The sequence below is a fragment of the Heptranchias perlo genome, chromosome 2 (assembly GCF_035084215.1).
Source record: "Heptranchias perlo isolate sHepPer1 chromosome 2, sHepPer1.hap1, whole genome shotgun sequence".
Taxonomy (NCBI): Eukaryota; Metazoa; Chordata; class Chondrichthyes; order Hexanchiformes; family Hexanchidae; genus Heptranchias; species Heptranchias perlo.
In genome coordinates this window covers 91,580,859-91,598,457 of record NC_090326.1, presented here as the reverse complement: position 1 = coordinate 91,598,457, position 17,599 = coordinate 91,580,859, and the positions used below count along the sequence as shown (strand labels likewise).

The window sequence follows — 17,599 nt, the reverse complement described above, 5'->3', positions numbered from 1 at the left end:
CATAGGAGGTGCTGATCAAAGGCTGAAAACTTGTTCACTGGGAGCTGGGAGCATATTGCCTGGAGAAGAAAGAAACAATAATTTTAAAAAGGAAATTAAAATAAAATTAATTTTATCGACAGTAATTAATCTTAGGTCAAAAATTGCTGAATCATAGAAAGTAAAGCGCAGAAGGAGACTATTCCAACCCTGCGCTTCTGCTACTGCTGTTAGCTTTTGAACTGGAGCTATTTACTCTAATCCCATTTCCCTGCCCTTTCCCAACGTTAATTTTTAAATATAGAAACTTAAACTAAATCACAGATATGTGGAAAATATACCTACTCTGTCGCCTTTTATTCCTGGAATTCCACATTCACCTTTTGAACCCTGCGGAGGGATTAATAATAAAACTGTCAGACAAGATGCAATTTTGACAGATCCTTTATTAGTCTACCAGCACCAAACAAAAATATGAGACCCTCTGACACATTATAGGTAATGTTTCAAAATATGAACATAATGTTAAACAAGTAAATATTTAGTCCTTTGAGCAGTTAAGTCACCCCTTGTTTCCATTCCTTTTCAATATTTTTAAAAGTTGCTAATGGTGAAACTTTATTTTTAATAAATATTCTGCATAACTAGAAATATACATAGAAATATATAGAAGTTGCAACACAGAAACATGCCATCCGGCCCATCCAGTCCCTATCAGAATTCACCTTCCACGCGAGCAAATAGTTCTAAATCACATTTACCTCCTCATATCCTTTGATCCCCTTTTCCTTTACACACCTATCCAATCTAATCTTGAATGTTGACATAGTTTCTACCTCAACCACTAATACTGGAGATGCCGAACACAGCCTCACATCTCTCTGTGTAAACAAGTTCCTCCTGTCCTCTGTTCTAAATCTCTTGAATTTAATCTTGCATCTATGCTCCCTTGTTCTAGACTCCTCAACTACAAGAAACAGTCTGCTTTTATTTACCCTGTCCCGTCCTTTCAGAATTTTAAACATTTCTATCATTTAGCCCCATAATTTGAGTAGTTATAATGAAAAAAGCCCCAGTTCTGCAAATCTTACTACATTGGCTAACTCTCCAGTCCTCCACATGAATCGAGCCCTGAAATACAATTTCTAGGGCCTCTGCAATTTTCTTCTTCATCTCCCTCAGGATCCTAGGATGTATCCTGCTGGGCGCTGACACATTGGGCTCAATTTTCAAATAGCGGCGGGATGGCAGCAGGGGTGGGATCAATGGGCACGTGGCAAACCCGGATAATAAAATCTTATCTTTCCCCACACAATTGCGAGGTAAGTGACGCTCATTAAGCTTGTTTCCGGGTTTTGCGCCTGGCAGCCAGCTTGATTGACAGGCTGCCGCCAAGAGGAGCTGCAACACTGGGGGGAGGGGGGGTGGAGAAAGACCTCATCCAGCGTTGGAACAGAGACTGGGGGGGAACAAAGATCGGGGGGGGGAAAGATCGGGGGAGGGACAAAGATCAGGGGGGACACCGGACATCGTCGGGGGGAGACATCAGAGGCGGGGGGGTGAGACATCGGAGAAGGAGACATCGGGGGATGAGACATCAGAGAAGAGACATCGGGTGATGAGACATCGGAGCAGGGGGGTGCAGGTGAGATCATTTGAAAGGTAGGTTTATTTATTTTTTTAACTTTGTGAAATGTTATTTTATTTAATTTACTTTGTTTATTTTTGCCTGATCCGGCCCTTCCCGCCTTGTTTCACCAGGTGTGAATCGGAAGCCATGGGAAAGCCGCCCTGGTAAGTTGAAAATCGTTTTAACTACCTACTATGTAACAAATAAAGTACCTTAAGTACCTCAATGAGGTACATTTGCTTCTTTAAATATTGTCCCGCCGACTTTAATTGCCGGAAGTCAGCGGGTTGGAGCCGGGTTCCTTATCCACTCGGGATTTTCCCGATTTTCCCAACCCCCTCCACCCCCAACACACCCGTACTTCGATTTGAAAATCGAGCCCATTGCCTTCCTTTAGGCTAACTGTCCGATGTAAAATTTTCCTTTTATCCATCATAATTTCATTCATCTCACTCTCAACCACTTTAAGGTTCATCTCCTCTCTGATATCCTTCTCTTTAGTAAAGACTGATGCAAAGTACTTTAAAATGCCACCGCTATTTTTCGATCATTATCTACAAAATAACAATCCTTTCCTTTCAGGGATCCCACCTCACTTTTAACGATTCTCTTTTTATTGATATACCTGTAAAATACTTTACTGTTCCTTTTGATGTTTTTTGAATAATCTTCCTCATATTCCCTTTTAGCCTTTCTTACCCCACTCTTAATCTTCTTTCTTATTTTCCCATATTCTCCTTTTTTCATCATTATTGAGTAATTATGGGCCCTCTTCTTCAATTTTAATTGGTTTCTAACTTCTTTATTTATCCATGGTGTACTGAAACTAATAGTGGTTTCCTTCTTTTTAATGGAATATACTTACCTTTGCAATCTCTTTTTAAACATCCCACTGTTGCTCTACAGTCCTGTGTATCAATTTCCCCTTCCATCTCACCTCAGCTACCTCACTGCTTATCTTTCTAAAATCTGCCCTAATCCAATCTTGTGTTCTCGTTTTGTACTGACTTTCTCCCATTCTAGTTGAATTTTAAACCATGTCATATTGTGGGCACTACTCCCAAGGTGCTCACTTATATTTAGTTCATGTATCTGATCTATTTCATGAGTTGAAGCTCATGGAATTGAAGGCAAATTGTTGACCTGGTTAGGAAATTGGTTGAACAGCAGGAGACAGAGAGTAGGGATAATGGGCAGGTACTCAAATTGGTAGGATGTGACTGGTGGTGTCCCACAGGGATCTGTGTTGGGGCCTCAACTATTCACTGTATTTATTAACGACTTAGATGATGGGATAGGGGGCCACATATCCAAGTTTGCTGATGACACAAAGATAGGCAGCATTGTAAGCAATGTAGATGGAAGCATAAAATTACAAAGAGATAGTAATAGATTAAATGAATGGGCAAAACTGTGGCAAATGGATTTCAATGTTGGCAAGTGTGAGGTCATCCACTTTGGACCTAAAAAGAATGGATCAGAGCACTTTCTAAATGGTGAAAAGCTCGAAACAGTGGAGGTTCAAAGAGACTTAGGGGTCCATGTATATAGATTATTAAAATGTCATGCACAGATGCAAGAAATAATCAAAAAGGCTAATGGAATGCTGGCTTTTATATCTAGAGGACTAGAATATAAGGGGGTACAATTAATGCTACAGCTATACAAAGCCCTGGTTAGACCACACTTGGAGTGCTGTGTTCAGTTCTGGGCACCGCACCTTAGGAAGGATATATTGGTCTTGGAGGGACTACAGCGTAGATTTACTAGAATGATACCTGGACTCCAAGGGTTAAATTACGAGGAGAGATTACACAAACTGGGGTTGTAGTCCCTGGAATTTAGAAAATTAAGGGGTGATTTTATCGAAGTTTTCAAGACATTAAGGCAAACTGATAGGGTAGATAGAGAGAAACCATTTCCGCTGGTTGGGGAGTCTAGGACTAGGGGATATAGCCTAAAAATTAGAGCCAGGACTTTCAGAAGTGAAGTTAGGAAACACTTCTACACGCAAAGGGTGGTAGAAGTTTGGAACTCTCTTCCGCAAATAGCAGTTGATACTAACTCAATTGTTAATTTTAAATCTGAGATTGATAGATTTTTGTTAACCAAAGGTATTAAGGGATATGGGGCTAAGGCGTTAGGTCACAGATCAGCCATGATCTCATTGAATGGTGGAACAGGCTCCTGTTCCTATGTTCCTATGTACTCATAACCAGATCTCGCACAGCCTTCACCCTTGTAGACCTACTAACATACTGCTTGAGGAAGGAGACCTGTTTATAAAGATTTATAATACAATGTAACAAGCCTTTTTTTAAATCACTGAATTTTTGTATTTGGAAGAACTTAGTTGATGTTTATCAGAATAAATAATAATACTGGGCTAGGCATTGCACTGAAAAGCATCCATCAACCTTCAAAATAACCCCTCCATGTATAGATAAAACAAGGCCACAGATTTCAAAATATCTCTTGTAGATTATCTTGAAGGAGGGATGGAGATATATTAGTTATCCTGTGGGCTGTTAAAGCTGCGATGCCCACAACAGTCCTGTAAAAAACTGCTTTTGATATCTAATTTGGAGCTCAGAAAGTCCACCTACTAAAATATTTCCTTACTAGCTCCACCTGTTATTAAGATATTCAGCTTCCTGTTACACAGATGAATTTCATGGAGCACACAGCCTGTGCGCTCGTGGTGCTGCCCCCTTCTCTTTCTCTAGAGGTTCTGTCTCTTTGATGATCAGAAGCCCATAATCTACCAATTCCTAAAGTTAGCCACTGCTGTGAAAACTTTAATATCTCCAAAATGGATGATGTTGGAAAGCATACTTTTTCCTGTCTGTACATAAAACATAGTTCCTTGGTAACATTGGAAGCAATGAAGGTTTAAGAAAACTAGTCAATAAAAGGGCCTTCAGAAAATTAAATTAATTGTAGTGGATGGTCACTTCATTAATAAAATTATTAAGCATAATTAGATTGATTGCCAATTTATGAATCAAGGGTGTTATGTAAATTAAAATACAAAATTGCTGCAATTGAAGGGCAAATGGTTCACTTTAGTATGAAATCATAGAACAAAGAGGATTTAAACTCTAAAAAGCTAATAAAATGAAGGGACTAGCAGATTGCACCCTCATAAAACCAGCTGAAAGACTTGATATTGTTCTATATCCTGGACCATCTTCTTTTAACAATTTAATTTTTTTTCAGTACACTTTAAGGTAAGATAAAACTTATATAACTCAGTTTCCCAACCATATGCAGCATTTTACAAGTTGTTCTTTGGCCTCATGACTCCATGCAACAATATATAAGAAAAAAGATTTATTTAACAATGAAATAAAGTAATCCTCGGTCTTGTGTCTTTCCAGGAAGTGTACAACAACATTGGAGAGGTCTTGCCAAGGCCTCGCCTAAGTATCAACTTCAAAGATGCCTAAATGTTCAACTGGGAGTTAATCTGTATTCTGACTTGAAGAAGCAAAATTAAAGGAACAGAAGGCCTCACCACAAACATATCAGATGTTGTTTAGGTGGCTCCAAATACAATACTCAGGTTGCTTCATGAGGAGGCCTTTTGGGGAAAGTTGGTTTTGTAGCCAGTGGTGATGTTCATTTATTTTATAAATTCACTTAAATGCGGAATCAAGAAGCAGTGCAGTCAAGAAGCAGTGGAGTGTGCTTCCTCAATGGATCAGCCAGCAAGTATACTGGGTAATATATGACTGAGCCACTATCTGTGCTGAGTTAAGCTGATTGCAATAGTAAAGCTCTACAATTGGCATCAGTATTCCAGAGCTAGGGAGGGAAAGACCAGGTAGAGTTTCTGATCATTGGAAAGTATACAATTGTGAACGGTGACCTCAGCTTTGATAATATCCCCCCCCCCGCAACAAAGTTGATCCCGTCAATGTTCACTACATAAGGTCACACATAACAAATAGCCACTTGGGTGAGGTGTTGGATGAATAGCTTTGCCTGGAGCATTAAACCCGAGTCAGTTACTTCAAGAGAGATGGGGAGAACATCAGTTCAAACAATGCAGCACTCTGCCCACCACACAATTAGGTGAAATGAAAGAACCCAGCTATTTCCTTCCCCCATCTCCCAGAAAACAAGGAGTTTGTCAGCATTGAACATTAATTACCTTAAAAAAATCAATTTACCTTAAAGCACTACATGTAAATAATTCAGAATTTTCTGAACTTCTGTCCGACACAGATACACAGTCAACAGTCAAAATATTAATTTAGCCAACAGCATTATACTTTACCTTACTTCCTTTGAACCCAGCTTTGCCCTATTGGAAATATAAAAAGTTTTAAAATTATTTGTGTCATAGAGCCACAGCTTTTCTTGTAAGATCAGGTCTAATATATACTCAGTATGAATCTGTGGACTGTGGTTAATTCACTGCATTGCTAATTCTCACTTTTCAGTGTGGGGACCAAAAGTTACTCAACCATGTGTTCTGACCAAAAGTACGTAAGTTATCTTTTCATCTTTCATAGATTTTAACAAAATGATGATCAGATTTGCTGTTGGCTACTAAAAAGCTGAAGACCTGGTTCTTTACTAAATAGATATGACTAAGTAGAAGTGACCAAAACAGTCTTGAGTAGCGTGAAACCAGAAGAGTGCAAGGAATCAGCACTGTGTGGAGTTTAACCCCCGAGGGAATAATTGGGCAAGAACTGAATTTTACTTATTTATTGTATTGTATTCTGATATTAATTTAGCTGTTCAATACTAGGAACTGTTTAACTCTTTTTATTTGGTCCTTTGACTTTGCTCTAGTTAGAGTCAGTAATAGGTTAATTAATTGATTAAGTAGGTGGTGTGATTAATAGAGTCCTTTGAAGAAATAATGAATGTATTGGTAAAGGAAATGCAGTAGATGCTGTGTATATGGATTTTCAAAAGGCTTTTGATAAGGTGCCACGTAGAAGACTTGTTGATAAAATTAAGGTATATGGTATTAAAGGGTATTTGGCAGCACTAATAGAAAGTTGGCTAAAGGTCAGAAAACAGAGACTGGTGGTTAATGAATGTTTGGACTAGAGAGTTGTATGCAGCAGAATCCCCAGGATTCAGTGTTAGGAGATATATAAGGGATATAATATCAAATTTGTAGATGACACAAACATACAGAGTGTAGTTAATTGTAAATAGGACTGTAGCAACTTCAGGAGGCCCTAGATAGCTTAACAGGCTGGACAGATAATGTGTAGAAATGGTAAAAGATAGATTTTAGGCGTAACAGCAAGGAGAGGAAATGTAAGCTAAATGGTAAAGTGTTAAAAAGAGTAAAAGAGAAGAAAGACTTAGGGGTTCAGATAAGTTGATCAAGCTGGAAAAAAAGATTTATTATACTTCATAAATAGGGGCATGGACAACAAAAGCAAAAAGCTAATGATCAATCTATATATAAATCATTGGTTAGGCTGCAGTTAAAATATTCTAGCTAGTTTTGGCCTCCATGCCTCAGGAAAGATGTTAGGCCATGAAACGGATACAAAAGAGATTCACTACGAGGATATGAGTGAATGACAGAGACTAGACAAATTGGATCTCTTCACTAGAACAAAGAAGATTAAGAGGAGATCTAACAGAGCTATTCAAGATTATGAAGGGGTTTAATAAGGAAAATTGGGAAAATCTATTTCTGCTGGTCGTTGAGATGGTAACGAGTGGGCATAAATTTAAGATCATCAGCAAAAGAACAAAAGGAGAGGTGAGAAGGATTCTCTTGTTATGCAGGGGATTGTTAGGACATGGAATGCCCTACCAGAAATAGTGATGGAAGTAAAATCCATAATGTCTTTTAAAAGGGAAGCGGGTCATGATCATATATAATATATGTAACAATAGACATTGAAATCTTTTGTTTAGTAACCTGTCTGTAATAAATGAGTCTCCTCAAATCTAATATTGCTACTAACAGAAGAAAAACGTCCTGGAATTTCACACGGTTCTCCAAGTCTCCCGCCATAACCCCAGAGGGAGACTGGCAGAACCCATCAAAAAGATGGTGAAGACTCAGTTCCACTGTTTTGTGGATTATGCGCATGGTGTCCAGAGTTAAAGCAGGAGGTCGTGAGGATCCTGCCTGTAATTTGAGGGCTACCTTGTCTGGTATCAGCCTGGAAATGTTTAGCACTTCCTGGTAGTTGGTTACAGTGGCCTTGGTAACCGGTTGCCAGCTGGAATATCAAGGCTTGATGGACCATAGGTTGGGAAAGACTTACCAGAAAGAAAATGACTAAAACAAGATTTATTGCAAACCAGTGGCTTGCTACTGCAGCTCTCAACTCTCAACTGCTTCAGACAGCTCGGGGCTGGCAGATCTGAGTTATACTGATAGCTTCACATCGTTCTACATTCAGGGAATGCAGATTAATTTTAATATCAGTGAAGAGCCAATGAAAAATTGACTCTGTGCTAATATTAAAAAGATTCAAAATGTTGTTTAAAGGGTTCTCAGGTGGCCTGACTAGGAAGTTTTTAAACTTATCTTTGCACCAGTTCTAGTTATACAGCACTGGTATGAAGCTTCTGGGAATGGTCTTACACCTATTGCCTAAACTTGTTTCGAGCAGCTTTGCACTGGACTTGTGCCACATTTTTTGCATTGACACAAAGCCAAACAACTTCAGATTGAAACAATATTTGTAGTATAACTGGCCTATAAACATATGATTAATAACTTGCATTTACAGAGTAGTACTAGAAATCAGAAGTGTACTCACCTTTTCACCAGGAATTCCAGACTCTCCTTTTAAAGCACGTTGCCCCTATCGACAAAGAATCAAAAATAATAGTTTAGGGTATTTACATAGCTTTCATCAGGTTTTGAATTTGAAATATTGTTTATTGCACAATAAAATAATATTTTGCCATCTGCCAAAAACAGAAGCAGATATCAAAAGAACTTCATTGATCTTGTCAGAAGGGCCAATGTACAATATTGGCAGGATATGCTTCTTACCAAGGAAAAGGTGATTGTTTAGTGCATCTCAATACATTCTGCCCCTCACAGACACTATTGTCTTCATTCTCCTTATTCTACTTTCACCACCACTCAATCTCGCAGCATGAACATGCCCGCTGCTAAAGTTCACAAACTTGAATTCCTACTCATCTGCATGAAACAATTTTCTCTCTTACTGGCCCCCCTTTTGACAAGATCTTCTTAAATCTCATTTCTCAGTATATATTAACCTGCACCTCTGCTGAGAGAAAGCAGTTCACAGTAGAAGGCAGCACTTGGCTACAGGAGAAGGGAAAGCCTCCACAAGGGACCTCACCCCCTTCAAGGAGTATAGTCCTCTCTATACAAAGAATCTAAATCCAGGAAGTTGCAGGAGATCTTGAAGCTGGAGGGCAAGTCCCAGAAAGTGATTTGTATCCCAAGACTACTTCCAGAACACTACAATATAACATCCTATCTGAAGGACTCTCACACGATCTTACCAGGAGCAATTAAATGCATGCCTATGCCACAATATTACTATCATTCAAATGGGTCCGGCAGACCAATTTGCTGTGGTCCTGCCACTAGCCTCTTTAGGTGCATTCAGTATGCACTGGACTTGGATTGTGCTTCACTTCGGGCGCGATCCAATTTCTAGGCCATTATCTTCTTAACTCAACTCAACACAGACTGGAGAAAGAAAACAAATGTAATGCCTTATCATTTTTCTCAGGATATCCCCAAGCCTTTCAAATATAATATGCAGCCACTTTTGATATGTAGGTGGGGAAAGTTCTTAGTTTCATCTAGTGTTTCACATGTACTTCATTCATATAGTGCCATGTTATTAATTGAACACAAATAAATTCAAGGTTAGCACCATAGTGCAGTGTGTTTATGTTCCAATTTGTGTATGAAAGTGGGAGCAATTATAACTTTTAGCAACATTGTAAAACAAGCGATATCGGATCAACCGTCCATTATACACCTCTCTCAATCAGGAAAATCGGGAGATGTGTACAACGAGTGGCCGGTCCAATATCATTTTACATTACCACCACAAGTTAAAAATTAACCCCCATGACAGTAGGTGTGCTTCTACCCACAATATCCACATATATAGAGCTTCTGATCTTGGCTGTGTCTTTGAGGGAAGTGGTGGTAAAGGTCAACAGCTTCCTCACAGGAAGGGAGATGGGAAAATGAAAGGGTCACCCTGGACTTCCCTTGTGCTCCTCTTATAGAACACTTATATTACAGCACTGGTTCTAAAGGCAGCTCCATAACATAAATGAGTCTGTTTACATGTCACCGACAGCAAAGATGAATGGCTGCCATCCAGACTGAAATTTTATTCTGGCAACGGGCAGGCTGAACTCTTTTAACATTCTGAAAGGTACAGACCTTCGCTGACATTGGGGAGAGTCAGCGGGCAGAATGATAAAGTCACAAAGGTGATTTTGTAGCAATTGTTCACATACAGTTGTTCCATGGTTTCTGGTCTCTAAATCCATCCTTCAGTGTATACAGGAATGTACAGGACCAGAAAAGATTATTATAGTCCATCAGGTTGGTCCCAAAGTCTGGAAAACGATCATATGCCCTCTTTCTCAAATACCTTTTACTGTTTCCCTCAGCAGTAATTTTATTCAACTACCTCTTGAATTTGCTGATACTATCCACTTCCAGTTCCTCCCCAGGAATCGTCCACACATTTGCCATCTTCTACGCAAAGTAACTAAATCTAAACTGTCTGATCATCTTTCCTCTTCTGAGTATGTATTCATACCACCCAGAGTTTGTGAGTATATAAATCATATTATTATTACTACAAGATGATTTTTAAAAGAACTTTCAAAAATTGTCCCTGTGGAGCCAGGAGGAGCAGACGTACTCCCCCTGACTCCAGAGTATTTTGATCGCCTCCCACCCCCTGTTGCCACTTCACCAACCGCCCCCCCCCCCTCCCCGCCAAGATGTTGAAATGGACATGCTGCTTATGGAGGCCAACAGGCGCTGGTAGCTCACCAAACTTATTGAAATGAAGCCCAAGGCCCTCTTAGATCTGTGACAGGTATCCAAGGGAAAATCAAGCTATAATATTCAAAAACAAACATCCAGTGCGTTTTTTTAAATATATGTTTGATTGTCAACTCTAGTAAAGAGACACATATTTAATTCCCTTTGCTCCAGTCAAATTTTGAAAGTACATCTCAGCCTGTTTTGTTCCAATGACGTAGTTTGTCTAAAGACATTTGATTGATAAAGATACTCTGGAAGGTCAGCAGTGAACCACCATACAAGGATATTATTCATGGACCTTGTGCCAGATCCAGCTCACAATGAAGTTTAGCATAGCAGACGTGACTGTTAGTTATTTCCATGCCCGAGAAGTGATAGTTAAGCTTGTGATAAATTGTAAATATACAGTATGTCACTGGTTCTGTTCACTTATCCATTTGCTGTTTAATGAGTTTATCTGACAGCTTATAGCCTAAGCCATGGTCTAGTGGAGTGCTTGTTCTATTGTCATTCAAAGTCGAGAAAGTTCACGTGAGGGTGCATGATATAACCAGCAAGCTGAAATACGGTAACAAGGGTTTTCTGTTCACACTCTGGGCTCCTTACAAATTTCCGAGATATTGGGCAAGTAAAGGCACATACCAGTTAATCAGGAATCAGTGGTCTGAGATGCTGAATGTGAGAAAAATATCTTGAATAAAAACTCTAAAATGTAACACTCCTGTTAGATTTTCCTTTTCTTTTAATGAAATTATTATAATTCAGCTGTTTTTATGGAGTACTTTTGGTTTCATGAAGATCCAAAATGCCAAACTTTACACAGAAAGTACTCTTACTAACCTTTACTTTACAATTAACGGAACATTGAAGGTGAAGTACATTAGGGGTGATCTCATAGAGGTCTTTAAAATAATGAAAGGGTTTGATAGGGTAGACGTAGAGAAAATGTTTCCACTTGTGTGGGAGCCCAAAACTAGAGGTCATAAATATAAAAGAGTCGCTAATAAATCCAATAGGGAATTCAGGAGAAACTTCTTTACCCAAAGTGTAAGAATGTGGAACACGCTACCACAAGGAGTAGTTGAGGCAAATAGCATTGATACATTTAAGGGAAAGCTAGATAAGCACATGAGGGAGAAAGGAATAGAAGGGCATCCTGATAGGGTTAGATTAAGTAGGGAGGCTTGTGTGGAGCATAAACGCCGGCATAGACCAGTCGGGCCGAATGGCCTGTTCCTGCGCTGTAGACTCGATGGAACTCGATGAAATACATTATAAATATGATAAAGTATTTTTTCAGTACCTGTACTCCTTTTGCACCAGGGCTGCCATCTTTACCTCGATCTCCTTTTTTCCCCTAAATTAATATTCAGATGTTAGTACAGTGTTTATTAAACAAAAGTATTACAATATCTATAGTATTTGAAATAGGACGTGCATGACATTAGCAGCTTATCTATAGGTGGATAAGTTACAAACTCATGCTAGAAAAAAGCATAATTCACAAGCATGTGGGTGTCTTCATTTACGCTTGTGACATATTACAACAAAGTGACATTCAGTCAAGACTTGGCAAATTTTTATTTGATGCATCTTGCAACATCCCAGTTTTAAAATCACACCTTCTGTGCTTTAAGGCAAGGGGCAAAAGAATACAGGTTCATTATTGTGAATGGCATTATTTAAGGCAAATGTCAGGAAATATCTCTCCGTACAGAGGGTGATCAATAACTGCAGTGGGTTAACAAGAAGGGTGGTTGATGCACTGGATTCATTTAAGAAACAGTTAGATGCTGTAATGAGAAGGAAGTAGAGTTGGTATTATGGAAGGATAAGATCAAATAGGCTGAAAGGCTTTCTTCACCCAAGCCAGTCTTGTGACCTTCTGATTTGGTGATCGTAATGTCCTAGAAAACATACATCTAACTTGTATGCTAGGTCAGATTTACTGCCAATTCAAACCACCCCATCGGCCATGGAAGGAGCGTTCAGATGGCGGCCTGTCACACTGTTAATCAGACTGCCAATCCTTCCACGACTTCACACTGTTCTCCAAGGGAAGAGTGTGAAGATACAAAAACAAAAACCTCCTTGTGGATGGTCAGAGTGTTGTAAATGGAGGTTGGTGTTAGTGTGTGGCCGGGGGAGGAAAGTAAAGGGAGTCTTACCCTCAAATAATTTTAGAAAATACAGGCAGAAAAATAAAAGATGGGGATTTACAAGGATGAGATCGCAAGTTTGAATGAAAGTCACACTTTTTTTTCATTCGTTCATGGGATGTGGGCATTGCTGGTGAGGCCAGCATTTATTGCCCATCCCTAATTGCCCTTGAGAAGGTGGTGGTGAGCCGCCTTCTTGAACCGCTGCAGTCCGTGTGGTGAAGGTTCTCCCACAGTGCTGTTAGGAAGGGAGTTCAAGGATTTTGACCCAGCGACGATGAAGGAACGGCGATATATTTCCAAGTCGGGATGGTGTGTGACTTGGAGGGGAACGTGCAGGTGGTGTTGTTCCCATGTGCCTGCTGCTCTTGTCCTTCTAGGTGGTAGAGGTCGCGGGTTTGGGAGGTGCTGTCGAAGAAGCCTTGGCGAGTTGCTGCAGTGCATCCTGTGGATGGTACACACTGCAGCCACGGTGCGCCTGTGGTGAAGGGAGTGACTGTTTAGGGTGGTGGATGGGGTGCCAATCAAGCAGGCTGCTTTGTCCTGGATGGTGTCGAGCTTCTTGACTGTTGTTGGAGCTGCAGTCATCCTGACAAGTGGAGAGTATTCCATCACACTCCTAACTTGTGCCTTGTAGATAGTGGAAAGGCTTTGGGGAGTCAGGAGGTGAGTCACTCGCCGCAGAATACCCAGCCTCTGACCTGCTCTTGTAGCCACAGTATTTATGTGGCTGGTCCAGTTAAGTTTCTGGTCAATGGTGACCTCCAGGATGTTGATGGTGGGGGATTCAGCGATGGTAATACCATTGAATATCAAGGGGAGGTGGTTAGATTCTCTCTTGTTGGAGATAGTCATTGCCTAGCACTTGTCTGGCATGAAAGTTACTTGCCACTTATCAGCCCAGGCCTGGATGTTGTCCAGGTCTTGCTGCATGCGGGCACGGACTGCTTCATTATTTGAGGGGTTGCGAATGCAACTGAATACTGTGCAATCATCAGCGAACATCCCCATTTCTGACCTTATGATGGAGAGAAGGTCATTGATGAAGCAGCTGAAGATGGTTGGGCCTAGGACACTGCCCTGAGGAACTCCTGCAGCAATGACCTAGGGCTGAGATGATTGGCCTCCAACAACCACTACCATCTTCCTTTGTGCTAGGTATGACTCCAGCCACTGGAGAGTTTTCCCCCTGATTCCCATTGACTTCAATTTTACTAGGGCTCCTTGGTGCCACACTCGGTCAAATGCTGCCTTGATGTCAAGGGCAGTCACTCTCACCTCACCTCTGGAATTCAGCTCTTTTGTCCATGTTTGGACCAAGGCTGTAATGAGGCCTGGAGCCGAGTGGTCCTGGCGGAATCCAAACTGAGCATCGATGAGCAGGTTATTGGTGAGTAAGTGCCGCTTGATAGCACTGTCGATGACACCTTCCATCACTTTGCTGATGATTGAGAGTAGACTGATGGGGCGGTAATTGGCCGGATTGGATTTATCCTGCTTTTTGTGAATAGGACATACCTGGGCAATTATCCACATTGTCGGGGAGATGCCAGTGTTGTCGCTGTACTGGAACAGTTTGGCTAAAGGCGCGGCTAGTTCTCGAGCACAAGACTTCAGCACTACAGTTGGGATGTTGTCGGGGCCCATAGCCTTTGCTGTATCCAGTGCACTCAGCCATTTCTTGATATCACGTGGAGTGAATCGAATTAGCTGAAAACAGGCTTCTGTGATGGTGGGGATATCGGAAGGAGGCTGAGATGGATCATCCACTCGGCACTTCTGGCTGAAGGTGGTTGCAAACACTTCAGCCTTGTCTTTTGCACGCACGTGCTGGACTCTGGCGTCATTGAGGATCGGGCTGTTTACAGAGCCTCCTCCTCCTGTTAGTTGTTTAATTGTCCACCACCACTCACGACTGGATGTGGCAGGACTGCAGAGCTTTGATCTGATCCGTTGGTTGTGGAATCCCTTAGCTCTGTCTAAAGCATGTTGTTTCCGCTGTTTAGCATGCATGTAGTCCTGAGTTGTAGCTTCACCAGGTTGGCACCTCATTTTTAGGTATGCCTGGTGCTGCTCCTGGCATGCTCTTCTACATTCCTCATTGAACCACGGTTGATCCCCTGGCTTGTTGGTAATGGTAGAGTGAGGAATATGCCGGGCCATGAGGATACAGATTGTGCTGGAATACAATTCTGCTGCTGCTGATGGCCCACAGCGCCTCATGGATGCCCAGTTTTGAGCTGTTAGATCTGTTCTAAATCTATCCCATTTAGCACGGTGATAGTGCCACACAACACGTTGGATGGTGTCCTCAGTGCGAAGACGGGACTTCATCTCCACAAGGACTGTGCGGTGGTCACTCCTACCAATATTGTCATGGACAGATGCATCTGTGACACGTAGATTGGTGAGGACGAGGTCAAGTAGGTTTTTCCCTCGTGTTGGTTTGCTCACCACCTGCCGCAGGCCCAGTCTGGCAGCTATGTCCTTCAGGACTCGGCCAGCTCGGTCAGTAGTGGTGTTACCGAGCCACTCTTGGTGATGGACATTGAATTCCCCCACCCAAAGTACATTCTGTGCCCTTGTTACCCTCAGTGCTTCCTCCAAGTGGTGCTCAACTTGGAGGAGGACTGATTCATCACTGAGGGAGGACGGTAGGTGGTAATCAGCAGGAGGTTTCCTTGCCCATGTTTGACCTGATGCCATGAGATTTCATGGGGTCCGGAGTCAATGTTGAGGACTCCCAGGGCCACTCCCTCCTGACGGTATATCACTGTACCGCCACCTCTGGTGGGTCTGTCCTGCCGATGGGACAGGACATACCCAGGGATGGTGAAGGAAGAGTCTGGGACGTTGGCTGAAAGGTATGATTCTGTGAGTATGGCTATGTCAGGCTGTTGCTTGACTAGTCTGTGGGACAGCTCTCCCAATTTTGGCACAAGTCCCCAGATGTTCATGAGGAGGACTTTGCAGGGTCGACTGGACTTGGTTTGCCTTATCCGGTACCTAGTGGTCCGATGCTGGGTGGTCCATCCGGTTTTATTCTTATTATAACTATTTTTAGCGAGATTTTACAACTGAGTGGCTTGCTAGGCCATTTCAGAGGGCAATTAAGAATCAACCACATTGCTGTGGGTCTGGAGTCACATATAGGCCAGACCAGGTAAGAACGGCAGGTTTGCTTCCCTAAAGGACATTCGTGAACCAGATGGGTTTTTTATGACAATCCTGTAGTTTCATGGCCACCATTACTGATACTAGTTTTTTTAATTCCAGATTTTATTTAATTTATTGAATTTAAATTCCCCAGCTGCCGAGGCGGGATTTGAACTCATGACTCCGGATTATTCGTCTCGGCCTCTGGATTACTAGTCCAGTAACATAACCACTATGCTGGGTCGCCCAATATTATGGTGGCTTGGAGCCAGTGGGTTGCCCTGGGTGCTTGATTTCCAACGGCAGCCCGATGCTAATTAGATCCAGTCCTTAGAATGGACCAGGCCTCCTGCAGGGACTATCAGTCGACCAGCCAGCGCTTTCCGGCAGCCAGCCGCTTGAAGCCCGCTTTGGGGGGGAATCCCCTTTTTAATTAACAGGTTTTCGCTGAACCATTCAGTCCCTTTAATAGTGAATGGAAAACATCTGTAAGCGATCCTGCCTTTCTTTTGTGCATATCAGTTTAACACAGGAATATTAGCAGATGTATGGAACAGAACACATACATCCTCCCTGGAGATGTAACCAGTGATCAAACAAGGAGATTTCTTTCCATCCTTTTAGTTTATATTCTTTGGCTGAAGGGGGTAATATCAGCGCTGAGTGTGAATTAAAGCATATTGCTGGTTCAGAGTCCAAGGAACTTTATTCTGGACATGGCCTGTGTTATTCTTTTTTGCTATTTGTTCTAGGGTGTGGGTAAGGCCTCATTTATTGCTCACCCCTAGTTTCCCTGAGAAGGTGGTGATGGGCCTTCTCCTTGAACCATTGCAGTCCCAGTGGTGATGCCTAATGGTTTGTACGAAGAGCCTTAAAAAACTAGAAGCAGAAGAACAATGCTAACAAACAATTCTCTCCCGTAACAAAAGGTGTTGATACAGAAGGTTATGGAGTGCTCTGAAGACCTGATGCTTTTTATACCCGATTTCACAGTTCTCTGGAGTTATTCTGTATCAAGCCCAAGTGGCAAGAGGCAACCTCCCCAAGTTGTTTCGTACTGCTTGGTTTTGCTACATTTTAGAATCAAGTGTGCAGCTGAAACCGCTTTGCATCAATGCAAGAGTGGTAGTATAACTGCACCTGTATGTTATCCAAGTTCACCCATTTGTTTGGCTTTCTGTTTTCAGTCACAAGGTTTGGATGCTATTTACAGCTAAATTGTCCTGACACCAAAATTTTAGGAACACTTTGCTTTTATGTAATCCCACATATTGAAAACAGCAAATTGAAATGTCAATTTGTGCAGCTGGAGTATCCGTTGGCTTTCTGCAGCTCCATTAGGTGTTGGCCAGAAAGGAGAATTAATACCAATTAATACAATCAGCATCTGTTCAATTAAGTGCAATCTGGCATCATGCATCAGAAGATAATAAATTCAGTAACAAAGGTTTTGACAATACTTACAGGAGCTCCATCTTCTCCTCTTTCCCCCTTTTCACAGGTACATGGCTTAGGTTTAGGACACTATATAGAAGTAAAAACAATATATGTGTTCATTGTATCTTAGTGTCTTAAAAATGGGAAAGTCTCAAATGTTAACACTTGAAGAATTAATTAATACTCAAGTTAACGTCATATGAACATACGCTATAGATGAGGCAAATGTAAAAG

The 17,599-nt window shown here is 41.5% G+C and overlaps 1 protein-coding gene across 1 annotated transcript in view; it reads right to left on the bottom strand.

The window, feature by feature from the left end:
* The window catches only part of LOC137341166 (collagen alpha-1(XXVIII) chain-like), a 234,564-nt gene that overhangs the window by 203,897 nt on the left and 13,068 nt on the right, over window positions 1-17,599 (bottom strand). Inside the window, exons 5-9 of the mRNA XM_068004159.1 lie at window positions 17,393-17,452; window positions 11,917-11,970; window positions 8,368-8,412; window positions 5,892-5,918; window positions 325-369 (exon numbers count right to left, since the gene is read on the bottom strand). Of these exons, the coding sequence (XP_067860260.1) occupies window positions 325-369; window positions 5,892-5,918; window positions 8,368-8,412; window positions 11,917-11,970; window positions 17,393-17,452 (231 nt within the window). The remainder of the gene's footprint in view (window positions 1-324; window positions 370-5,891; window positions 5,919-8,367; window positions 8,413-11,916; window positions 11,971-17,392; window positions 17,453-17,599) is intronic.